Source organism: Amphiprion ocellaris, chromosome 21 (genome assembly GCF_022539595.1).
Source record: "Amphiprion ocellaris isolate individual 3 ecotype Okinawa chromosome 21, ASM2253959v1, whole genome shotgun sequence".
In the NCBI taxonomy this organism is placed as follows: Eukaryota; Metazoa; Chordata; class Actinopteri; family Pomacentridae; genus Amphiprion; species Amphiprion ocellaris.
In genome coordinates this window covers 2199503-2224944 of record NC_072786.1, presented here as the reverse complement: position 1 = coordinate 2224944, position 25442 = coordinate 2199503, and the positions used below count along the sequence as shown (strand labels likewise).

Below are 25442 nucleotides of genomic sequence, written 5' to 3'. Positions count from 1 at the left end.
AAAAACGTCATAGTATGGTGTGTTGCTCAAAAAACATTAGGACCCAGCTTTCAGGGGACAAACATGTAAGAAACATGAGAACAGAGAGAACCCAACCAGTAGGTCACAGTTTATCATCATCTAATCATCTCCTGAAGTCCATATGGTGAGAGACATCAGGATCTGGTTGTTCATTTACCAGAGGATGCTTATAATCATGCTGATGTGGTCTGTACTCTACAGTATTTTAGTGACTCAATAAATACCTAAGTTGTTTTTTTTAAATGCTTTTTAGTTTTTAATAAACATTTAACAGCCTATATGTAATCAATAAATGGCCTTTGCCTATCTTAAGAAAAATTCACTCAGAACTCTGATATGTTAACAGTACTAAATAAATCAATAAATACATGCATACACACAAAAATAAGTTAATACAATAACTGTGTTAAGATAAGATTTAGATTTTTAAAAAAGTTGTTTATGTTTTTGCAGAATCCAGTATTGCTCACTGGTTGGTCATTACATTTTATTAGTTTGATTTCACTGTTTAAAATGATGCCACCTCTTTTCAGACAGAACCTGTGATAATAAAACAATATAAAATGTTTAGTTCTGTGTTAATAAAGCACTTAAAGCTTTAAGTATGGCTAAATGCTTTTTTCAAAATTAAATATATCACTCCTTAGGTGGTAGTGGCCCCAAGTTCAGTAAAGTTGGAAAGATATTCACAGATTGGGACTTCCAGCATCAATAACTCATTAGATATAGGTTGTCAAAACATAAACGGTGCCTCTTTCCCATTGTTGCAAGGCAGACAATGTGCTACAAGCCCAGTTTTATCAAAAGTAGCTGTCTTTCAAGCTACAGGAATAACATTGGTGTCTATGGAGTGAACAGGGTCCGTCTGCAATTTGCAAAACCGCTGCAACAGTAAAGAGAGACAAATATTCAATAACTTCACTCTTATACATTGTAGTGTCACTAAAATCACTGCAGCCTTCAACTGGCTCCTGTTGACAAAGTGTTTTAACAGAAATGTAAATGCTGTAATTTGATTCTTTTAATGAACCATGTAACTTGAATGGATGTGATGCTGGTGTGACCACAGTGCACATGTCTGATGTTGCTCACAGTGGTCCAAGGGACGCTCAGGGAGTTTGTGTGTTTGCTCACACTCAGGAAAAATTACAGGGAACATTGCTCCCTCCGTGACCTCCGACCCCGCCGCGTCCAGCCCGCTAACCCCGCCCCTCTGCAGAGAGAACGGGAGCTCCATTCAAACACACCAAACTCGGCGGCCCGGGATGCGACAGTCGCTGTAGGAGCAGAGAAAGGCGGCAGCAGCAGCACCAGAACCCCGAACACACGCTTCAGCTCCGGAACCGGACCGACAGACGCACAGAGACCCAGAGGCAGCAGCAGCAGCTCCGCGGCCGGAACACACTCTCACCGAGCGCAGTTTGCTAGCAGGAGGCTAACGGCTAACCACCGACATGGCGAGCGCCTCGTACCACATCTCCAACCTGCTGGAGAAAATGACCTCCAGCGACAAGGATTTCAGGTAAAACGAAGCCCTTGTGGAGCCAACTCTCCGCCCGGATCTGTTTTAACCAGCTCCCGGTGTCTGTGTTTGGTGTCTGGAGCCGCCGCGGCGCCGTCAGGCCGCAGGCTGCTAAGCTAACTGCTAGCCTGCCACCTGTCTGATCATCGTCACATCGCTAGCCCGCTAGTTAGCCCGCTAGTTAGCCCGCTAGTTAGCCCGTTAGTTAGCAGACAGCATACGATGACAGCGCAGTGCTAGTTATGGGGCTAGTTAGGAGCTCGTTATGGGGCTAGTTAGGAGCTAGTTATGGGGCTAGTTAGCTACCAGTGTTGATGTTGGTTAGGTTTGACAGCGCAGGGCTAGTTAGTAGCTAGTTAGTTACCAGTATTGGTGTAGGTTCGGTTTGACAGCACGGTGCTAGTTATGGGCTAGTTAGGAGCTGTTTAGGGGCTATTTAGGTGCTAGTTAAAGGGCCAGTTAGGGGCAACTTAGGGGCTAGTTAGCATCTATTTAGGGAGTAGCTCAGAGCTGGTTAAGAGCTAGCTAGAGGTTAGTTAGGGGTTAGTTAGGAGCTAGTTAAGGGCTACTTAGCGGCCAGTTCGGAGCTAGCTGAGGCTAGTTAGGGCCTGGTTAGGAGCTAGTTAGCTACCAGCATCACTTCGGTTAGGTTTGACAGCACGGTGCTAGTTAGGGGCTAGTAAAGGGCTAGTTAGGGGTTAGGTAAGAGCTTGTTAGGGGCTAGTTAGGAGCTTGTTAGGAGCTAGTTTGGGGCTAGTTAGGAGCTAGTTAAGTTCTAGTTAGGAGCTAATTGGGGGCTATTTAGGGGCTAGTTAGCACGCCTAACTGCTGCACTGACAACTCTGTACCGCAACTAGCTGAGCAGCAGAAGGTTAGCGAGGCTAGCTAGCAGGGTGGTTGTGGGGGTGTGGTGGCCTCGTTAGCTCCGGTTCTACACACGTAAACAGTCGGAACAGGGATGCTGCTAGCAGAGATGCTAGGATTTTATCGTATTGCGGCTCTTTTTTAGTTAATAACTAAAGTCTCCATGAAGCTACTTTCAGTTTTTCATCCCAAAGAGGGTTGATTTCACCATGAGTGTGTAACTCCTGGTTCATGTGTGTATCGCTTTAAATTCAGGAAGAAAACTCCCACTGCATCTGTGATTGACAGCTAATATAAATGAGTGACGTGGGACCAGGTTGTTCTTCTAGTTTGTGCTATAAATGGTCGTTTTACTTGTAAATATCTCTAAATTCAGAGAAAATCTTTGTTTTTAACTGTTTTGTTTTTGATTTTGGTCGTGTATTAGTCATTTAATATAATTTTCAAAGTCATTTTGTGTCTCTTTGTCGTTGTTTTGTGTCTTAATGTGTTCATTTTCTAGTTTGTGCACTAAATGGTCATTTTACACGTAAATATCTCTATATTAACTGAAAATCTTTGTTTTTAGCTGCTGTGTAATATATTTATTGACGAAATAATTATCTGATTACTCGTCTAAATAAACTGCAGTAATAGAATAATTAACAGGTGTGGCTGTAACTGGAGCTGGTTGATTTTATAGTGGATTTTTTAAAAACTTATTTGTTAAAATAAATGAAACGCTGAGCTCCAGATGTTGATTTGTTCTGTTTTGAAGGTGTTGCCATCAGCTGATCGTATCTCTGTTAAATTACAGGAAGTCAGTGGTTTATCGTTATTTTCACATCTTTATGTGTTTATTTGTGGTAATTTTGTGTCTTTTTGGCTTCATTTCTGTATTTTTCTGAAGGTTTTGCGTCTCCTTGTGTTTAGTTTTTGAATAAATCGTCTTATTCTCTATATTTTATATTATAAACACACTTTAAACACGTCTGCTACTGAACATTTGAGAAGCTAACGGAGGAGAAAATGTAGAATTGTGTTGTTGTTTGTGTTTATTTACCTGAGGCCTTCATGAGCTCATAGATGAACGTTCAGCTCCACTCATCGTCCTTTTTCAGCCCAAACTCTCGGCTGACCTCAGATCAGATGTAAAGAAGAAGACAGCGGCCTCCAGGAGACAGAAAAAGAAGCATCATTTTGAGTTTTTACCACTAGAATGCAGGAAAAATAATAAAACGTTCTGGAGGTTTGATTAGTTTCAGTGAAGTTGGATTCAAAGCTAGTTTTCTTGATCAGATGTTGAGGTTTTAGTTTGTAGTACAGCTGAAAGTACATGCTGTACCTGCAGTATTTCTGGTACCGTTGTTCTCTGGGGGTCTGGAGCTTGTTAATACTTGTTACATGTGTGATGTAACCGCAAAGGATTGTGGGTGAAAAACCAGAAAAACAGGCAAAATCTCAGTGGATGTAGTTGAATATTCAGGTATTTCTGGAGTACTGCAGTTGATGTATTATTCTAACAAACAATATAGTGTGGAAGTGTGGATATTATCATGCACCGTTTGTGTGTATTTGTCGTCGTTTCTTGTCTTTTTGTGGTTGTTTTGTGTCGTCGTGTTTTTTTGTGATCATTTTAGATATTTTTGCAGTCATTTTTGTGTTTTTATGGAGCTTTACTGTGCCTTTTTGTTTTTTCTAGTTGTTTTTGTCCTTTTGTTGTTGTTTTGTGTGGTTTTGTTTTTATTTTGTGTCCTAATATGTTTATTTGTGGTTGTTTCTTGTCTTTTTTGGGCTTTTGTGGTGGTTTTGCATCCACTTGTGCTCATTTGTGATCATTTTGTGCCTTTTCAGTTTTATTTTGTGTCGTCTTCTTGGTTTTAGTGTCGTTTTGTTGTAGTTTTGTGTCCTAATGTGTTTATTTTTGGTTGTGTCATGTGCATTTGGCATCACTGTGTGTCTTTTTGTTGTTGTTTTGTGTCTTAATGTGTGTATTTGTGGTGGTTTCTTGTCTTTTTGAGGCTTCTTGTGTCATTTTAGGGTCATTGTATCATTGTGTATCTCTTTGATTTTATTTTGTGGTGCCCTCTGGGTTTTAGTGTCATTTTGTGGTTGTTTTGTTGTTGTTTTGTATCCCAATGTGTTTATTTGGGTTGCTTCTTGTCTTTTTTGAGCTTTTTGTATCATTTTGTGGTCATTTTGTCTCTTTCGGGTTTTATTTTTTGTTGTCTTCTGGGTTTTAGTGTTATTTTGTGATTGTTTTGTGTCTTTTTATGGCGCTTTGCTGTGTCTTTTTGTTTTTTATGATTGTTTTGTGTCTCTGTGGTTGGTTTTGTGGTTTTTTTTTAGGCCGTTTTGAGTGTCTTTAGCATCGTTTTGCATCTTCTTGTGTTTATTTAGGGTCTTTTGGTACCTTTGTATAAACATTTTGTGGACTTCTCTACATTTCTGTTAGATGTCTCTGAACTTTAAAGGCTCCTAATTAATTGATTAATCATCTCTAATCATTCGTCTGCAGGTTTGATTGATAAGTTTTGTGTTTTTGCAGGTTTATGGCGACAAACGACTTGATGACGGAGCTGCAGAAAGATTCGATCAAACTGGACGACGACAGCGAGAGGAAGGTTGGTTCAAACCGGTTTCACTGGATCATTGGTGCCGTTTGTGTTGGTTTCCGATCACTGATCAATACAATTATTGGCAGGTGGTGAGGATGATTCTCAAACTGTTGGAAGACAAGAACGGAGAAGTTCAGAACCTGGCCGTCAAATGGTAAAAACCCAACGACAACTGGTTTTTCTGGTTTTAAAGTGGGGGTGTTTATCTGATGGGTGCGTTTGTTTCGCCAGCCTGGGGCCTCTGGTCAGTTTTATTTGTCTGATGGGTGTGTTTGTTTCGCCAGCCTGGGGCCTCTGGTCAGTAAGGTGAAGGAGTACCAGGTGGAGACGATCGTCGACACGCTCTGCACCAACATGCTGTCGGACAAAGAGCAGCTCAGAGACATTTCATCCATCGGACTCAAAACTGTGATCGGAGAGTTACCGCCCGCCTCCAGTGGTACGAGTACTGCGGATAATACTGCAGATAATACTGCGGATAATACTGCGGATAATACTGCGGATAATACTGCGGATAATACTGCAAATAGATTCTTTCTGTGTATAAAATACTGCAAATACTTCACCTATCACCACTAATACACCACGTTATACTAACTACCAGCCACTGTAATGGTCAAATAGAATTTTATCTCCATATTATTTACTTTTTATCTCAGAGTTTCTGTTTTAGTCATAACTTTGACTTATTTCATAATTGTGACTTTTTATCTCTTAAATTTGACTTTTTGTCTCATAATTTTGTCTTTTTGTCTCATAATTTTGACTTTTTTCTAATAATTTTGACTTTATCTCATAATTTTGACTTTTTGTCTCATTTTGACTTTTTTCTATTAATTTTGACTTTTTTCTAAAAATTTTGACTTTTTATCTCATAATTTTGACTTTTAATCTTGCAAATTTCACCTGTTGTCTCTGTAAGCTGCAAAATTTTAACCTTTTATCATAATTTTTGTGTTTTACCTTTTAAAATTTGACTGTTAACATCACAATTCTGACCTTTTATCTCAGAATTTCTGTTTTGATCTGTAATTTTGACTTTTTATCACGTAATCTTTATTATTTTTACTTTTTATCTTAGAAGTTCTAAGTTTTACTTGTAATTTGACTTTTTAATCAAAAATGTCCTCTGTTATCACACAATTTTGCCTCTCCATGTAATGCATAATTTAGGCTTTCAGTTGCAAAATTTCAACCTTGTATTCCATAGTTTTGACCTTTTTTCTCAGATCTTCTATGTTTTATCTCATACTTTTGGCTGTTTATCTGCATAATATTTGCTTTTCATGTCAGAATCTTTCAGATTTACGATAATTTTGACTTTTTAGGTCATAAAGTTCACCTGTTATATCAATTTTTCCCGTAAATCACATCATTTTGACTGTTAACTGCAAAATCTTGACATCTTATCTCAGAATTTTCATCTTTTGTCTTTCAAAATTTGACTTTTAACTACAGAATTTCATCATTTTTTACCTTTTGTCTTGTCATATTTTTGACTTTTTTGCCAAAAAAACGATGCAAACGGAAACTGGAGCAGATTTCTGACAAAGAACGCAGTAAAATGTGTCTCTTAGTTGTAAAAATCTACTAATATTGGACTTAATTTTTACCTATTTGTGCTTCAGAAATGCCAGAATGTTTGCAGATTATGTCTCTGCTGATGTTCCACCGTTTCCCTCCTCAGGTTCTGCTTTAGCTGCCAGTGTTTGTAAGAAGATAACGGGTCGTCTGACCAGTGCCATCGCCAAACAGGAAGACGTGTCCGTCCAGCTGGAGGCGCTGGACATCATGGCCGACATGCTCTGCAGGTACGTTAGAGCACTGGTTCCCAACCTGGGGTCCGCGCCCCCCCAGAGGGGGCGCCAGAGATCTAAGGGGGGCTCGCGAAGCTTTGTCTGCTCTGAGGCTGTGATGTTATAAAAAATAGATTTTTACATTCTGGATAAAATCAGAGTAACAGACTCACTGTGTCATCACAAGTCTACTTCTAAAACATTTTAAAAACACATTTATTTGGTCTTTCTCCAGGTTGCCTCTAGTTCATCCAGATTCATTAGTTTGTGTTACAGTTAGAAAATTACTGACGGAAACGGTGTCTGAAAAACGCAAAACGAGTGAAGATTCATCAGTACCTAAAAACTCCAGCTAGACCTCCAGAGTTACCTTAAATTTGGTTTTATTAAAGGACAAAACAGAATTATGTTATTTTTGGTGAAATGCTCGTAAATGACAGCATGAAGCCAGCGAATTACGGCATCGTCGGGAAATAAAACACAGTTCGGTAAAGTCGGAAAGACATTCACAAATTCGGACTTCCGGCATCAATAACTCATGAGATATACGTTGTCTAAACTCTTTTCCATCGTTGTAAGGTAGACAATGTGCTACAAGCCCAGTTTAATCAAAAGTATCTGTCTTTCCAGCTGCAGAAATAACATTGGTGTCTATGAGCAGCTGGTTGTGAGACGAGTGAACAGGGACTGTCTGCAAAATGCAAAACCGCTGCAAACAGCGAAGAGACACAAATATTCAACAAATTTACTGCAGCCATAAACTCTCTCCTCCTCGTCAGAGTACAACTCTTGAACTCTTGGTTTGATATAAAATATTACTTTTTTAAAATAATTTTAGGGAATTTTCAGATTAGTAATACAATTCAATAACTTCCCTCTTAAGTTTTGTAGTGTACTTATGGGGTGTTCTTTGCTTTTTGTTTTTTTTGGGTTTTTTGGGGTTTTTTTTTGGGGGGGGGCTCCAAGCCAAACAGGTTGGGAACCACTGCGTTAGAGTGATGTCAGGTTCACAAAATTAACATCATTGTTCCAGCATTTTTACTCTTGTTTCACCATTCGTCATTTTGGACAGATTTTCTTGATATTTGAACAATTTTGTGCCCGTTTGAGTGACTGCACATGACCTCCAGGGAGATAGGAAACTCAAAGCTACTGGATGAATAAAGTAAATGCAGCACGGCTCAAAAACACTGAACGGAGGAGCAGGTTGTTGGAGATACATTCAGCATGGTGAAACATCTTTCTACTGATGAGGAGCAGAGACTTAAAACTGGACTAAAAATTGTCCAAAATTATTCAAATTGTCTGTAGAGACTCAAAGTTTTGACAAGTTTGAAGTTATTTTAGGTGAATTTTGAGTTAATTTGGACCATTTTTAGGCCATTTTTTAAAAACAATTTTATGTTACGTTGTTAAAATTTTTAATTATTTTGGACAACTTTAGACTGAGAGGAAAGTCCAACCTACTGGATGAATAAAATAAATGCAGCATGGCAGTAAAAAAGCCCAGAAACTCCATCAGTTGGAGCATTAATAGGAGCTGATTCATGAATTGTGTGTTTGTGTTTGCAGACAGGGAGGTCTGCTGGTGAACTTCCATCCCTCCATCCTCAGCTGTCTGCTTCCTCAGCTCACCTCCCCCAGACTGGCTGTCAGAAAGGTACGATCCACCTCCAGAACCTCAGACCTCCAGAACCTCCCACTCCGGCTGTAGTTCATGTAGACGAAGCTCTTGGTTCTTCTGCTTCCTCTTTCAGAGGACCATCATGGCTCTGGGCCACCTGGTGATGTCCTGCGGGAACCTGGTCTTCATCGACCTGATCGAGCACCTTCTGACGGAGCTGGGCCGCAACGACAACATGTCCACCACCAGAACCTACATCCAGTGCACGGCGGCCATCAGCAGACAGGCCGGACACAGGATCGGTGAGGTTCTTCACTGGAAAAAATGCCCCTCTCAAAACAAGAAAAAAACTTATTTCAAGCAACTTTTACCTTGAAATAAGTGAAAAAATCTGCCAGTAGAACAAGTGAAAAATGGCTTGGTAAGATTTCTAGAAATAAGATATGATATTTAGAATATTGAGATCTTAAAATTAGCTGGGAAAACTTATTTTAAGCTCTATTTTACCAGGATTGTCAAGTTTAGGTGTCTTAAAATAAGCCAGATATGCTTTTAAAAAAAAAAAAAAGGCAGTTTTTTACTCAAAAATAGATTTTGTCTTTCATGTAACCTCCTAATTTGAGATGCATTAACCCTCCTGTTGTCCTCATTTACAGGCACCAAAAAATATTGTTTCCTTGTCTGAAAAAAATCAAAAAATTCAGCAAAAAAATCCCCCAAATTTCTGAAAATTTGCAAAATCTTGAGGAAGAAAATTCCAATAATTCCTTTAAAGTTTCCCTTAAAAGTTTTATTTAAAAAAAAATCCCCAAAATTTGGCAAGAAAATTCTGGTAAATATTTTCAAAAAATGAGTAAAACCTTCAAAAAAAAAAATACTAAAAATATCTAGTGATTCCATATATATCAGTAAAACTTCTAATATTTTCTTTAACAACATTCACATAAAAATCAACCAAAATCCAGCGAAATTAGCTGGATTTTGGTTGATTTTTATGTGAATGTTATTAAGAAACGTTTCTTTTTTTCCACCAAAAAATGTTCAAAAATGTTGAAAATGTGGACATCAGAAGTTTCACTGTTAAAATACATATCATTTTCCACATTTTCAAACTTTAGAACGGGTTAATTTGACTCGCAGGATGACACGGGGTTAAAGTTATTTTGAGTTTTCTTGTAAAATTCAACTCAAAACAAGATAATTTCAAGATTGTTTGACTTAAGATATTTAAGATGCATTGTCTTAAAACAAGTCCCTCCATCTGCTGAAATGTCTCTTGTTAAGTGAATTTATCTTAAATCCAGTGGGATGAGACATTTTGACTAAAAATAAGACAAATAGGCTTGGTAAGATTTTGAGTTTTTGCAGTGTTGAGGTGTTTGAGTTTCTAGAAACCTGAAGCCCTCTCAGCTCTGACCCGCCGTTTCTCTGTTCAGGGGAGTATCTGGAGAAGATCATCCCGCTGGTCGTCAAGTTCTGCAACGTGGACGACGACGAGCTCAGAGAGTACTGCATCCAGGCCTTCGAGTCCTTCGTCAGGAGGTGAGACGTCGTAAATAAAGATCCACAGGACTGTTGAGGTGCTGCTGGTTGTTGTTTGATATTTTGGTGTTTGTTTACAGGTGTCCTAAAGAAGTTTACCCCCATGTTCCCACCGTCATCTCCATCTGCCTGCGCTACCTGACCTACGACCCCAACTACAACTTTGACGACGAAGACGAGGACGACAACGCCATGGACGCCGAGCAGAACGATGAAGACTACCAAGGTACTGAAGTAGAACCCAGAGCAGATTAGCTAGCTAGCTAACACCACGGACTAAGATAACCTGAGCTGCTGTGTTAGCTTAAACAAGATAACCTTAGCTGCTATGTTAGCCTAAACAAGATAATCTTAGTTATTATGTTAGCCTGAATGAGATAACTTTAATTTCAATGTTAGCCTGTACAAGATAGTCTTAGTTGCTATGTTTAGCCTGAACAAGGTAACCTTAGTTGCTGTTCTACCTTAAATAAGGTAACCTTAGTTTCTATGTTAGCCTAAACAAGATAGCTTTAGTTGCTGTGTTAGCCTAAACAAGATAGCTTTAGTTGCTATGTTCGCCTAAACAAGATAACCTTAGCTGCTATGTTCGCCTAAACAAGATAGCCTTAATTGTTATGTTAGCCTGAAGAAGATAACCTTCGTTACTATGTTAGCATAAACAAGATAGCTTTAGTTGCTATATTAGCCTTAACAAGATAGCCTAATTTTCTATGTTAGCTTAAAGAAGATAGTTTGTCACTATATTAGCCTTTAAAAGCTTATATTAGCTGCCGTGCTAACTTAAGCAAGATAACATTGTCTCTATATTAACCCTCACAAACTGACGTCAGCTGCTGAGTTAGTGATAACAAGACTGGATTTGTAACCTTAGACAGATAACATAAGCTGATATGTTAGCCTAAACAAGGTAGCATTAGCTACTAGGCTAGCCTGAACAAGAAAAACCTGACTATTGTTTTAGCCTCGACAAGATTAAGTTAGCCGCAATGCTAGCTTAGATGAAATGCGATTAGCCTGGACGATCTTAAAGCTGTTTTGTAAAGTTTAAGATCCTTAAATGAAATCCTTACATTTAGCTTTTGAAGGTTTAATAACATGATGTCTTTCTGTCCGTCCAGGAAGTGACGATGAGTACAGCGACGACGACGACATGAGCTGGAAGGTCCGAAGGGCGGCAGCCAAATGTCTCGACGCCGTCGTTTCGACTCGTCACGAGATGCTGCCGGAGTTTTATCGCTCAGTTTCTCCTGCACTCGTCTGTCGCTTCAAGGTAGCAACAAACTGTCGTCACGTCACTGCTTTAACTTTACTGTGAAGCTAACGTGTATAGATGGTGTATTTCTGACCGGACCTTCCTGTCTGTGTTCAGGAGAGGGAGGAGAACGTGAAGGCCGATGTTTTTCATGCCTACCTGTCGCTGCTGAAACAGACCAGACCAGCTCAGAGCTGGTTGGCTGATCCAGACGCCATGGAGCAGGGAGACACGCCGTTAACTATGCTGCAGAGCCAGGTAAAGGAAACGGGATGGATTCATTTAGAAAGGACTGCTGCATACACGGTGCACTAACTCTGCTAACACTGTTACCTCTATTATGTGCCAGGCTGAGCAGGGGTGATCGTAGCTACTAGCATTATGAGCATCACCCAACTGATGCTCTGCTACTGCTGCGCTACCCTAAAGAACATGATGTTAGCCGCTATGTTAGCCTAAATGAGATAAGGTTAGCTGATGTGTTAATTTAGACTGACAGCATTAACTGCTTTGTTTGCTCAGATAACATAGTGTTAGCCACTATGTTAGCCTCAGCGACATAACTTCAGTTGCTTTGTTAGCCAAAAGCAGATACCATTAGCTGAAACATTAGCTTGAATATGATAGCTGCTGTGTTCGCCTCGACATGGCAATTGTAACTGTTGCGTTAGCTTAAACAGCATATCATTAGCTGCTTCATAAGCCCAAACAAGATACTATTAGCCACTACATTAGCATAAACAAGGTAATTATAGCTGCTGCGTTAACTTGAACAGCATTACATTTCTAACCCTAAACAAGACACTACTAGCCACTATGTTAGCATAAACACGGTAATTTATAGCTGCTGCGTTAGCTTAAAGGGCATAACATTAGCTGATTTTTGAGCATAAACAAGATACCATTAGCCACATTAATACCATAAAAAAGTTAATTATAGCTTAAACAACATAACATTAGCTGCTTTGTAAATGTAAACAAGATAAAAATTAACCACTATATTAGCATAAACAAGCTAATTATAGCTGCTGCTTTAGCTTTAACAGCACTACATGAGCTTTTTTTTTTTTTTAAGCATAAACAATATACCATTAGCCATTATACGAAAGTTAAGGCATCAAAACAATTTTCAAGGTGTCATTTATTATTTTAAAGGTTATTATTTCTTCATGGTCCAGAATGGCAAAAATACAAAGACTGAACCCGTGTTTACTGAAGGGCAGGTGCTGCCCTGATAAAAGTAACCGTGGAGGATTTACTCCATTCTGGTGAAATGAAACATAAATAACTCTGAGGGGATAATAAAAACTCTCCAGGCGGTATTTCAGGATAGATGACTTGTAGAAACCACACCACAGAAATTATTGATCCATAAATCGGTGTGTTGCAGTTTGGTGTTTCGTCCAGCAGGTGTCACTATTGGACGGTTTTCAGAATGTTTTGATTTTATCGTCTTTACTCTCTCTTTTTGCCTCTATCTGTGGATGTCTCTCGTCCTCTGCAGGTTCCGATGATAGTTAAAGCTCTTCACAAGCAGCTGAAGGAGAAAAGCGTCAAAACCCGTCAGTGTTGCTTCAACATGTTGACTGAACTGGTGAACGTCCTGCCAGGAGCTCTGACTCAGCATATCCCAGTACTAATACCAGGTACTACTATCACTACCACTACTACTATAACTGCTACTCAAGTAAACCTAAAAAATTACAACAAACAGCCTTTCTACTGATTGTCCGATCAGATTTTTGAGGGTTTTCTGTGGTGTTTTTTTTAAGTCGTCTGGTTTGTTTTTCAGGCATCATCTTCTCTCTGAACGACAAGTCGAGCAGCTCCAACCTGAAGATTGACGCTCTGGCCTGCCTCCACGTCATCATGGTCACTCATCCCGCCCACGCCTTCCACGCCCACGTCCCCGCCCTCGTCCCGCCCGTCGTCGCCTGCGTCGGCGACCCGTTCTACAAGATCACGTCTGAAGCCCTGCTGGTCACTCAGCAGCTCGTCAAGGTGGGAATCGAACCTGAAGCCGCCTTTTCACGCTTCACTGCTGCTGGTGGTTTTATTCTGATTTGCTCCGTTTCCTCCAGGTGATCCGACCTCTGGACAACCAATCAGAAGGCTCCGACAGCTTCGACCCCTCCCCCTACATCAACGACCTGTTCACCTGCACGATCCGTCGCCTGAAAGCCGCCGACATCGACCAGGAAGTGAAAGAACGAGCCATTTCCTGTATGGGGCAGATCATCTGTAACCTAGGTAACCACCGCCTGTCCTCGGGTCACGTGATGTGATGTCATCTGTCATGTGATGCGACTTCCCTGTTCTGACTTCCTGTTTCTTGGTGCAGGTGACCGTCTGCCCAACGAACTTCCAGGAACGCTGCTGATCTTCTTAGAACGTCTGAAGAATGAGATCACAAGACTGACGACGGTCAAAGGTGAGTCCGACCAGAGAACGCCTCAGATTGGTGGCACGGTGTTTCACAGGCATGACGTTAATGACACGCGTGTTTACCCGCAGCTCTGACGCTGATCGCCGGCTCCCCGCTGAAGATCGATCTGAGGCCGGTTCTCCCCGACGCCGTTCCCATCCTCGCCTCGTTCCTCCGCAAGAACCAGCGAGCGCTGAAGCTCTGCACGCTGGCTGCCCTGGACATCCTGCTCAGAAACTACAGGTAAGAAACACCTGGATCAGTCTGGGGAGAACCAATCAGAACCTCCAACCTAAACCTCCTCACAACCATCTGAATCTTTATCTACAGTAACTTTAGTTTTACCTTCGTACTGGGAGTATTTCCAGAGTTCCAGGTCCTTGAAATCCATAGAGGTAGGTCCAGATTTATCACCAATTGACACATGACATTTTAGGGGGAATAACACATCTGAGTTCTGGTAAAAACTTCAACAAAAATAACTAAAGCTGGAAAATTACCACAAAAATGAGCAAAATTACCACAACAAGAAAAATGTCACCCAAAAAGAGCCAAAACTACCCTGAAAGCTTCAAATGTGCCAGGAAAAACACCCAAAATCAGCACAAAAAGTCCCAAAATTACCACAGAACAGGTGAAATTGAGACAAAAACTCAAGTTCGGCACAAAAAACTAAAAAAAATTGCCCCAAAAAGAGCCAAAATTACCCCCAAACGTTCAAATATGCCAGCGAAGACATGGAAAATCACCACAAAAATGGCCAAATTTCTCATGAAATGGACCAAAACTACCACTATACGGTGAAATTTCAACAAAAACTCAAATTTGTCCCAAAAACCTTGCAAAATAATCATAAAAACGGCCACGATTACCACAACAGGACACAAAATCATCTTAAACAGAGCCCAAACTACTTTGAAATGTTCAAATATGCCAGGAAAAACACCCAAAATCACCATAAAAAGGACCAAAACTACCACAAAAAACCCCAAAGAACCAAAATCACCACAATAATACATGAATATTCCACAAAAAGACCCAAAATAACCACAAAAAGATGTAAAATTACCCTAAAGAACCATCTGGTTCTTCATCTCCAGTAACTTTATCAATGATCAGAGTTCTACCTTCACACTGGGAATATTTCCAGAGTTCCAGGTCCTTGAAGTCCATAGAGGTGGATCCAGATTTATCAGTTTAATGGAGTTTTTCCATCATTTCTGAGCCTCAGAACTTCATCAGTCCAGCAGATAGAACCATGACATTTAGGAGGAGAAACACATCTGAGTTTTGGTTAAAAACTGACACCAGATCAGTTTTACATCCAGGTGTCACTAAAATCTGTTTTTTGTCGTTAGAAATCTTGAGTAATTTTTGCCACAAAAAGACTCAAAATCACCACAAAAATGGACACAAAGACACAATAAGTGATCACAAAATGACAAAATCAACACAAAAAGAGCTGAAATTGACAAAAGAAGGATTCATTTTACATCCATCCAGTTGTCACAATCTAAAGACTATATCTGAATTCTGTTGTTTTCTCTATAATCAACTTTGAGCATCAGTATTATGGGATGTATAGTAGTTTGAACAGTAAAACTGCAACAGTTTAATGTCTATGATTGTCCTCCAATCATTGGTTCCCTGGATGAGTTTATATTTGCTGATCATTCACCAGAGAAAACTTTAAAAAATGATTTTTGAACAAACTTTCAAAGGTTTTGTGTCTATTTCTGGTTATTTTGTGTATATTTCTAGTTATTTTGAGTCTATTTCTGTTTGTTTTGTGTCTATTTCTGGCTGTTTTGTGTCTATTTCTGGTTGCTTTGTGTCTATTTCTGGTTGCTTTGTGTCTATTTCTGGTTGCTTTGTGTCTTTCCTGACTACCAGTGAATGCATAGTCTTGACAGTGAAGCATGGAGGTGGGACTGTGTAGTTATGGGGCCAGAGAAAACTTTAAAAAGTGCATTCTGGGTAAACTTTAAGGCTCATATCATGATGTGTGGCTGGTCAGAACAAGTCCTAGAGAATGAAAGAAGAAACCAGGACCATCTATAGAGAGGACACTTTTTAATATTCTAACTCTGCTGAATGTTTCTTCTGGCTGTGAGATTTAGAAACAGAGATTGTTTGAGATTCTCCTCTGATAGTGTTGAGTTTTGGTTCCATTTGTTCTGTATCCATCCTCAGATTGTGATGTTTGTATCCATGATGATGCTTCGGGGACTCTAAGGGTTTTAATTCTTATCGTACGTCTAATTTACCCGTCTATCCGCCTCCCTGCTGCAGCTCTGCGGTGACTCCGGTGATGGTGGACGCCGTCCTGGCCGAGCTTCCTCCTCTGATCTCAGAGAGCGACATGCACGTCTCCCAGATGGCGCTGAGCTTCCTGTCCACGCTGGCGGTCACCCACCCGTCGTCGCTGGGTCAGCTGAGCGGTGGAAACATCCTGCAGCAGCTCATAGCGTTGGTTCGATCCCCGCTGCTGCAAGGAGGAGCGCTGGCCGCCATGCTGGACTTCTACCAGGTAGAACGCAACAATTCAGGGTTATTTTAATGATTATTGGCTGTAAAATGGTGGAAAATGTTGGTCGGTTTCTAAAAATGTCTTGTTTTGTGCAAAGATCTTCAGTTTACTGTCATAAAAGAGCAAAGAAACCAGAAAATATCCACATTTAAGAAGCTGCAATCCCAGAATTTAGACCTTTTTTTTTTTTTTTTTTTTAGACAAAACTACTTTCTAAAATTGTTGACTTATTTATAAATAATATATATCATAAATAAGTACATTTATCCATTAATCTGCTGGTGGTGACCAAAATCGGAGCTAATTAATTCATCTAATGTGCTTTAAATTGGAACTTTTTTTAGCGATTGGCTTTATAGTCTTCCTTTTATGGTTATTAATTCATTTGCTGCCAATACAAACTGGTGTGTTTGCAGCATTTTAGTTTTAATTTTTAGTTTTTCTTTAATAAAGGTAGTGCTGCGATTAACTGATTCTATTTCGGGATAAAAGTCCAGACAAAACATGCTGGAGGAGACCTAAAAATCAGGATTAATTCATCTGTCGGGCTTTAAATTGGAACTTTTTCCAAGGGACTTTGATGAAGATTAATTAATTAATCTGTCATTATTTATTCAATTAGTTAATCTGTTTTCTAACTCATCAATCAAAAGATCTTCAGTTTAGCGTCACAGAGGAGGAGAGAAACAGAAATATTCACATTTAAGGAGCTGCAATCACAGAATTTAGACTTTATTTCTTTAAGAAACTCCTCAAACTGATTATTAAAGTAGTTAAAGATTAATTTCGCAGTTGATGACTGATTGATTAATCTTTTATTCATGTTAATTTATTCATTCTCTGCTGCTACAAACTAGGAAAGAATCTTTACATGATAACTGATCTGACAAAACTAAATACTGATACAAAAATCTGCTGGTGGCGACCAAAATTGGAGCTAAAAATCAGGATTAACTCATCTATTGGGCTTTAAATTAGAACTTTTTCCAATTAAATTTGGTTTGATGAAGGTTTATTGTTGGGTTGCAGCTAATTTTTGTTATTAATCTGTCATTATTTTCTCAATTATTCAACTAATTGTTCTCTAACTCAAAAAAAAGATCTTCAGGGTTGTCACACAGAGGAGGAAAGAAACCAGAAAATATTCACATTTAAGAAGCTGCAATCACAGAATTTAGAAGTTATTTCATCTAAACATCACAACCGATCTGACAGAAATTCATCCTGATTGTGAAATTTAAAGGAGGTGACCAAAATCTGAGCTAAAAATCTCAATTAGTTCATCTTCCGGACTTTAAATTGGAGCTTTTTCCAATGGAATTTGTTTTGGTGAAGATTTATTGTTGGGCTGCAACTAATTATTTTAACTCCACAACCCAAAGTTTATTCAATTCAGTCACGTTTTATTTTGGTTGAAAGTTAAAACGTGGTTTCTGGTTCTAATAAATGGTGATTCTTAAAGATAACATCCCTTTAAACCTTATTGTTGGGTTTGTGGTTCACTAAAAAGACCATAATTCTTTATTTTGAGTCTAAGTTTTGGATTCTTGAAGTAGAATTCCCTGAACCTTGTTGCAAACGGTGTTATTGGTGTCTCTGTTCAGGCTCTGGTGGCCACAGATACTCCTGGTCTGGGCTACATGGACCTGCTGAGGATGCTAACGGGTCCCGTTTACTCCCAGAGCGCCGCTCTGCCTCACAAACAAGCCTACTGCTCCATCGCTAAATGTGTGGCCGCCCTGACCAGAGCCTGTCCAAACGAAGGCCCCGCCGTGGTCGGACAGTTCATCCAGGTGAGACACCTGTCCAACAACCTGCTGCTAGCTGCTGCACTAACGTTAGCATCCATAAACCTGCGGATAAACATAAAAATGAGACTTTCTAAGCAGATAAACGTCTTCTAAGTAGACTTTATAGCTCAGAAACAGAGAGAAACGACTTAAAAAACACTTAGAAGGCCTTAAAAACCTGGAATATTTTCAGTATTTTTTAAAGATATCAATACTTTATGGGGAAATTTAAGGTATCCTGTAGCTCACGTGTTAGATTCAAGAAAATCAGGCAACCAATGTGCAAAAGAACATCCAATTAACATTAACAAATTAACAAAAATTAACAAAATTGCAATAATATGTGATGAAAATATAACGTTACAGAAATCTGCTTGATAAGTGACGGAAACAACTAAGAAATTATCATATTTGCTGGGAAAAAAACTATAATTTTTAGCAGAATAATCCAAATTTACATATTTTTGCTGCTTATTTTGGTTTGGGTGACATTGAGGATAAATTCTGAACAGCTATAAATGCAATTTAACAGCAAATTATTTATTTATTTATTTATTTATTTATTTATTTATTTATTTTTTAAATCCTATATGGTGGTAAAAATCATCCTTTTATTAAATATACAAAACACTGATTCTTGTATGTTTATAAAAGTCTGGTTGTTTCTTTTTATGCATTTATTTTGGTTATTATAAGGACCAAACATATTTTTGTTGCTTTTCTTTATGCCGGAATAATCTCAGCTTTTCAAATTTTCCATTATTTGATTTAATAATACGTGCAGATTTTTCATATTAGGCTTTACATGAAGAAAAAATAGGTTTTATAGTAGTTTTATAGTAGATATAGAATAGAATATAGAATATTGTATTATTATATGAATTTGCAAAGATAAAAAGTAAATCCATCATTTTGTGTTTATTTTTCCCACAAACTTTGATGTAATTTCATAACTACATTGGTGACAAAGCAGAAATTAGCTCCAAAAACTTACACAAAAACAACTATCACAAAAAGCGCTGAAATTCTGCTGTTTATTTCGATTTTGCGTACATTATGAAACAAGGACTTTGTGTGAAAATGAGCAAGAAAATGAGTAAAAATGGAGGAAAATAATCTGTCTTAATATTATTACTTGAATATGTCTAAATATATCAGAAGGATCAATATAAAGGTCTATTTTGGGTTTTTTTTGTTGATATTTGTTGATATCTGTGCTAAAATGACCAAGAAAATGACTAAAAGTGCAGGAAATTGATCTGTCTTTATAGTTTTATTACTTGAGTGCATATAAATCTATGAGAAGCACCAATATAAAGCTCTATTTTGTGATATTTGTTCAATTTTTGTGCTAAAATAAGCTTATGAGCTTAAAAAAGTCATTTTAAAGACAGTGATGTCTGTGGAGATAATGCAGGTTGAAATTATAATTTAAATCTGACATTTTTCTGCACAGACAAGCGAACTGGCGTCATTAAAAAGGTGAAATCAGGCAGTTTAATGCAATTATGACTGAGTAGACGGGATGAGAATTTGCATCTCTGAGGCTCCGAGGATTAAAAGACACCAAACCTGTTGTCGTGTAATTAGATTTTCTGCTCGCTTTCTTCCTTTTAGCTCCTTTTCCGTTGGTTTTCCGGCTCATTTAACACCGGCGGAACGTTCACAGAGATGTTCACTGCAGCTGAAAGAACAAACAAACAAACCGTCTGCTTTTAATTGTCTCGGACCTCGTTTTTTTCACACCGTGTGGTTTTGTTGTTCCTCCCTCCGGGCCGGCAGGACGTGAAGAACAGCCGCTCCACTGACTCCATCCGACTGCTCGCTCTGCTCTCGCTGGGCGAAGTCGGACACCATGTGGACCTCAGCAGCCAACCGGAGCTCAAGACCGTCATCCTGGACGCCTTCTCGTCCTCCAGCGAAGAGGTAACGGCGTTTCATCCAGGAACCGATGGATCTAGATGTGGTTTTGGAAAGTTTGCAGCTTTGTTTAGTCTTTTTGTTAATCATTTAACGTCTAATTCCAGAATAAGTGAAGGCGAAACATGCAGTCGAGTGATTAAAATTAAGTTTTCAAGCTATAAATGTTAGTTTATTGCTACTTTTCTTCTTCTCACATGATGACAAATGGCAGAAACTTTGGGTTGTTTTAGCCTTGCACTGCTCTTCAGCTGTTAATCGGAAAGTTTGTATCATATTTAATACATTTATATAGTATATTCAAGTTGTGGTCAGGAACTGCACCTATAAAATGCAAGAACTATACCTGATTTAAATCTGGCACCTGTTGAAGTAGTCTTACACTGCTCCCAGTGCTCCTGCAACGCTCCAGTTCTGACCATTTGGTGCACATTTTTTATTTCACCCTAGAATCTCAAATTCACACAAAAAGCAAATGTTAAATTCTGTCAAATTTATCTGAGTTTCATGTTGGGGATCATCACTCATGATCAGAGTGACAGCAAAGAGACACAAAGTATCAAAACCAGACAATAAAATTACCCCAAAGAGACGCAAAATGACCCAAAAGATTCACAAAATGACCACAGAGAGGCACAAAATGACCATGACACAAAAAATAACCACAAAGAGGTACGAAATGACCACAAAGAGGCACAAAATGACCATAGAGACACTAAATGACCCAAAAGATTCACAAAATGACCACAGAGACACAAAATGACCACAAAGAGGTACGAAATCACCACGAAGAGACACAAAATGACCACAAAGAGACACAAAATGACCCAAAAGATTCACAAAATGACCACAAAGAGGCACAAAGTGACCACAGAGAGACACAAAATGACCCCAAAGACTCACAACATGACCACGAGGAGACACAAAATGACCACAAAGAGGCACAAACTGACCACGAAGAAGCACAAAATGACCACAGAGACCAGAAAATGACCGCAAAGAGACACAAAATGACCACAAAATGACCAGAAATTGAGACAAAATGACAACAAAGAGGCACAAAGAGACAAAAAATGACGACAACGAGACACAAAGCAAAGACCAAGAGATGCAAACCAACCACAAATTGGACTGAACAGACCAAAGAGAGGAGAAAAAAAGGGCCACAAAACATTTGGAAAGACACGCTAAATGACCACAAGGAGACACAAAACAACCACAAATAAAGACTCTAGTTGTCTGCAAGACCTGAGAAAAAACAGTAACGTGGTTGTGACACTTCTTTCTCAAAATGAAATTCCAGTTGAAGAGTTGTCGTTTTTACACCGTTTTTACACAGATTCAGCATTTATTGCAAAAAGCATTACAGGAGCACTTAGAGCAGAGTGTTGCTTTAATGGGGACGCTGGCTAAATTCAAATCAAGAACGCAATCTCTAAACTTTCTGATCGCCCCTGGTAGTTACAGTAAAAACAGAAAATGTGGGAAAGCAGTGGAGTATTCCGCCACAACAGTCTGGATGGCCGAGATTCCAACCAAGAACTCGTGAACTTTGAAGACGGTGGCGCCACACCAATATCTGTTTATTAACTGCCTGTTTGGTGGTCGTTAACTCAGCCGTTTGTGTTCCAGGTGAAGTCGGCGGCTTCATACGCTCTCGGCAGCATCGCGGTGGGGAACCTTCCGGAATATCTGCCCTTCGTCCTGCAGGAGATCTCCTCCTCCAAGAGGCAGTACCTGCTGCTGCACTCGCTCAAAGAGATCATCAGTGAGGACGGCAGCTCGCTCGCTCCATTAATGAACCAGTTTGTTGTGTTTGTCGGGTTTTAATTTGTGTGTTTCCGTGTGGAGGTTCGGCGTCGGTGTCCGGACTGAAGCCCTACGTGGAGTCGGTTTGGTCGCTGCTGCTCAAACACTGCGAGTGTCAGGAGGAAGGAACCAGGAACGTCGTGGCCGAATGTTTGGGAAAACTGACGCTGATCGACCCCGAAACCCTGCTGCCCCGCCTCAAAGGATACCTGCTGTCAGGTAAACACCTCCACCGATAGGAAGTCTTAAGAAGCTGCTCCCTTTTTTAATCAACAACACCTCTCGGCTCCTTAGTACTTCTGTTGTTTGATTGATTGATTGATTCCTGAATCTGTTTTTCTTTGTGTTGCAGGTTCATCGTACGCCAGGAGCTCCGTGGTAACGGCGGTAAAGTTCACCATCTCTGACCAACCTCAACCCATCGACCCGCTGCTGAAGAACTGCATAGGTAACCCTCCTGTTGCCCTCATTTACGGGAACCAAAAAATATTGTTTTCTTGTCTGACAAAATCCAAAAATTCAGCAAAAAAATTTCCCCAAATTTCTGAAAATTTGCAAAACCTTTGGGAAGAAAATTCCAATAATTCCTTAAAAGTTTCCCATAAAAATTTTATTTAAAAAAAAAAAAAAAAAAAAAAAAATCCCCCAAATTTGGTAAGAAAATTCTAGTAAATATTTTTTAAAAAAATAAGTAAAAATCTTCCAAAAAAAATCCAAAAAATATCCAAATGATTACATATAGATCAGTAAAACTTCTAATATTTTCTTTAAGAACAGTCACAAAAAAATCAAGTTGACTGAGATGAAGGTAATGTTTGCCCCGCTAACCATGTCTTCCGATTGGCTGTTTGTTCCCAGGTGATTTCCTGAAGACTCTGGAGGATCCGGACCTGAACGTACGACGTGTTGCCTTGGTAACGTTTAACTCTGCTGCCCACAACAAGCCCAGTCTGATCCGAGAGCTGCTGGACTCTGTTCTACCACAACTTTACAATGAGACTAAAGTCCGGAAGGAGCTGATCCGAGAGGTGAGCACTCATGCAAACGGTAACAATCAGGGAATGTTCAAGGAACCGTTCCCTAAAGGCTTGGCAAATGGTAATCTTCGGGGAACTGTAGGCGGAACGTTACCTAAAGGTTACTGGTTGCTGATTCAATGAACAAACAGTTACCATCGGGAAACATTCAGGGAGTGTTCCTTGTTGGGTTGGCAAACCTTAACCTTCAGGGATCCTTGATGGAATGTTTCCTGACATTCCAACATCAGGGAACATTCTCTGAAGATTACTCTCCGATGGTTCCCAAAACAAAAAATGCTGTAATCGTTAGGGTACCTCCAAGCCTGAAGGCCCCCTAAAGGTTACCATTTACTGGTTCTGTGAACAAACAAACAAAATAACCTTCAGGGAACATTCTCTGAAGGTTACTGTTTGGTGGTTCCCTGAACGCCTTTTGAAGGGTCTGCAAACTTGAACCTTCACAGAACTTTCACAGAATGGTCATGCACCCTGAGACAGGTGTTGGAAGATCAGGTAGATGTTGGTAAGGTGGATGTGGTTCAGGTGTGTGACTGATGTCCCGGTTCTGTACAGGTGGAGATGGGTCCATTCAAACACACAGTGGATGACGGTCTGGACTTGAGGAAGGCTGCGTTCGAGTGCATGTACACTCTGCTGGACAGCTGCCTGGACCGACTCGATATCTTCACCTTCCTCAACCACGTGGAGGACGGCCTGAAGGACCACTACGACATCAAGGTAGCCCGCAGGGGACACAGTCGAGGCCAACAAGTGGTCCTACGTTCAGTGTACATTGGGACTAACAAGGGGTCCAACAAAAGGGCCAGATAGGGACACAACAAGAGGGCGAACAAGGAGACTAACAAGGGGTTAACAAATGTACCAGAAAATGGGTCCAACATGGAATCCAATATGGAGCCGAACATGAGGCCAAATAGAGGTCCGTCAAGTGTACAAACAAGGGGGTCCTACATTAGGGCCAAAATGGGCCAGATCGGGACACAACAATTGGACCAACAAGTGGTTAACTAATGGTCCAACATGGGGCCCAACATTGTGCCAAATTGGGGTCCAACAAGTGCGGCAGCAAGGGATCCTACGTTGGTCCCTACATGTGGGCCAACAAGGGGTCCAACAAATGGCCCAGATAAGGGGCACAGCAAGGGGTTAAGAAATGGGCCAACATGGGGTCAATATCTATCTGTTCTATTTACTGAAGGAAAGAAACCCCCCATAGAAAAGCATTGAAATATTAATTAGTGTCAAAATGTGACTTGTTGTTGCTGTTCTGTTAGATGCTGACCTTCCTGATGCTGGCCAGACTGTCGTCCTTGTGTCCCAGTGCTGTTCTACAGAGACTGGACAGACTGGTGGAACCGCTGAGAGCCACCTGCACCACCAAGGTACGAATACAGAACCTCCTCCTTTCTGGTTGATGGATGTTGTTATTTGGACAAGCTTGTTTGCTCCAGTCCTGTTAGAATCACAAAACCCCTTTAACTCGTGTTTATGAACAACAGCCCTGTAGATGTTCGGTCCTCCAGCAGCGGAGTTTAAGAGTCTCTGGTGTCCCCGCAGGTGAAGGCGAACTCGGTGAAGCAGGAGTTCGAGAAGCAGGACGAGCTGAAGCGGTCGGCGATGCGAGCTGTCGTGGCGCTGCTGACAATCCCGGAGGCCGAGAAGTCACCGCTGATGTCGGAGTTCCAGTCCCAGATCTCGTCCAATCAGGAGCTGGCAGCCATCTTCGACTCCATCCAGAGAGACTCCAGCTCCGCCAACATGGAGTCCATGGACACCAGCTAAAGACATGGACTACAAACCCACGATGCAACATGGCACCACCCCGCTGCTGGAGTGCAAAACCCCGCAGCATGTTTCCATGACAACAGGACACAGACACACACACAACACACAAACACACACTCGTAGTGACACACCCTCTCCTAGCGATCGATCGTTCCATGATGCATTGCACTGAAATCAGCTGTTGGAAGAGAGAGACTGACAGTCGGCTTACACTTGGACATAACGGACAAAAACGACAAAACGAAAACAAAAAAAAATGAAGAAATTCCAGAAAAATAAGTTCCATACGAGGCTTGGAAGCTCCTCCCACCTCCTGTTTGTTTTTTCTAGCGAGGTTGCCTGATTGGCCGACCTCCCTGTTCATCATCATTCTTCTCTTTTTTCGTTCCTTTTTTTTTTTCTTTTTCGTAATTCCAGAACGTTCCACAGGTACTGTAACCTGATTGGCCACTGCAGAGTGACTGACAGTGGGCGTGTTATGAAAACTGACCAATGGGGGAATAAACGGCCTCTCCCGCCTGAGGCTGCGGTGACCAATGGGAGAAGGGCTCGCTCTGTTGTTTTTTTTTTTTCCTTTGGCGAACGATGTAGGCGACCAATAGGAGGCTTTGTGGAGTTGGCGGATGGGCGGGCTTTTACTGTTTGTGGACCAATCAGCATCTTTGTTTGCCCCCCCACCCGATTCGGTAGCTCCGTCCTCAACTCTCCTCACTGCTCGAAGGGAAGAGGACGGATCACTGGACCGGGTCCGGCCTCACCTCGCCAGACCGGACCGGCTGTTTCCATGGTAACGCATGAGTTTCCCACTCGTCTGGTTGGTTTAAGGTGGTTTAAATCCGGTCCGGTCCGATCGGGTCAGGACAATCCACTGTTGTTTATCGCCTGAGAAAAATAAAGAGGTCCATTTCTGCCTGCCTTCATA

The 25442-nt window shown here is 40.4% G+C and overlaps 1 protein-coding gene and 1 long non-coding RNA gene across 2 annotated transcripts in view; one reads left to right on the top strand and one right to left on the bottom strand.

Moving 5' to 3' along the window:
* The window catches only part of LOC129347920 (uncharacterized), an 11363-nt gene extending 7577 nt beyond the window's left edge, over positions 1-3786 (bottom strand). Inside the window, exons 1-2 of the long non-coding RNA XR_008600266.1 lie at positions 3732-3786; positions 3450-3557 (exon numbers count right to left, since the gene is read on the bottom strand). This is a non-coding gene — a long non-coding RNA (uncharacterized LOC129347920). The remainder of the gene's footprint in view (positions 1-3449; positions 3558-3731) is intronic.
* cand1 (cullin-associated and neddylation-dissociated 1) lies at positions 1207-25442 on the top strand. Its single transcript, XM_055006763.1, has 26 exons — positions 1207-1543; positions 4935-5010; positions 5091-5158; positions 5289-5443; positions 6692-6815; positions 8373-8460; positions 8558-8726; positions 9861-9966; positions 10047-10192; positions 11088-11239; positions 11339-11479; positions 12726-12867; positions 13014-13222; positions 13303-13471; positions 13563-13652; positions 13736-13889; positions 15939-16176; positions 17781-17969; positions 19749-19892; positions 21519-21654; positions 21738-21914; positions 22048-22143; positions 22554-22723; positions 23288-23452; positions 24010-24117; positions 24293-25442. Exons 1-26 carry the CDS (start codon positions 1476-1478, stop codon positions 24515-24517), a joined length of 3705 nt encoding a protein of 1234 aa, XP_054862738.1. The 5' UTR covers positions 1207-1475; the 3' UTR covers positions 24518-25442.

What these genes read in the sequence shown, in the direction of transcription:
- cand1 (XM_055006763.1), top strand. Translation starts at nt 1,476, where the DNA reads ATGGCGAGCGCCTCGTACCACATCTCCAACCTGCTGGAGAAAATGACC. An exon ending in TCCAGCGACAAGGATTTCAG is followed by an intron (nt 1,544 to 4,934) that starts GTAAAACGAAGC and finishes GTGTTTTTGCAG; the next exon opens with GTTTATGGCGACAAACGACT. An exon ending in TGGTCGGACAGTTCATCCAG is followed by an intron (nt 17,970 to 19,748) that starts GTGAGACACCTG and finishes CCGGGCCGGCAG; the next exon opens with GACGTGAAGAACAGCCGCTC.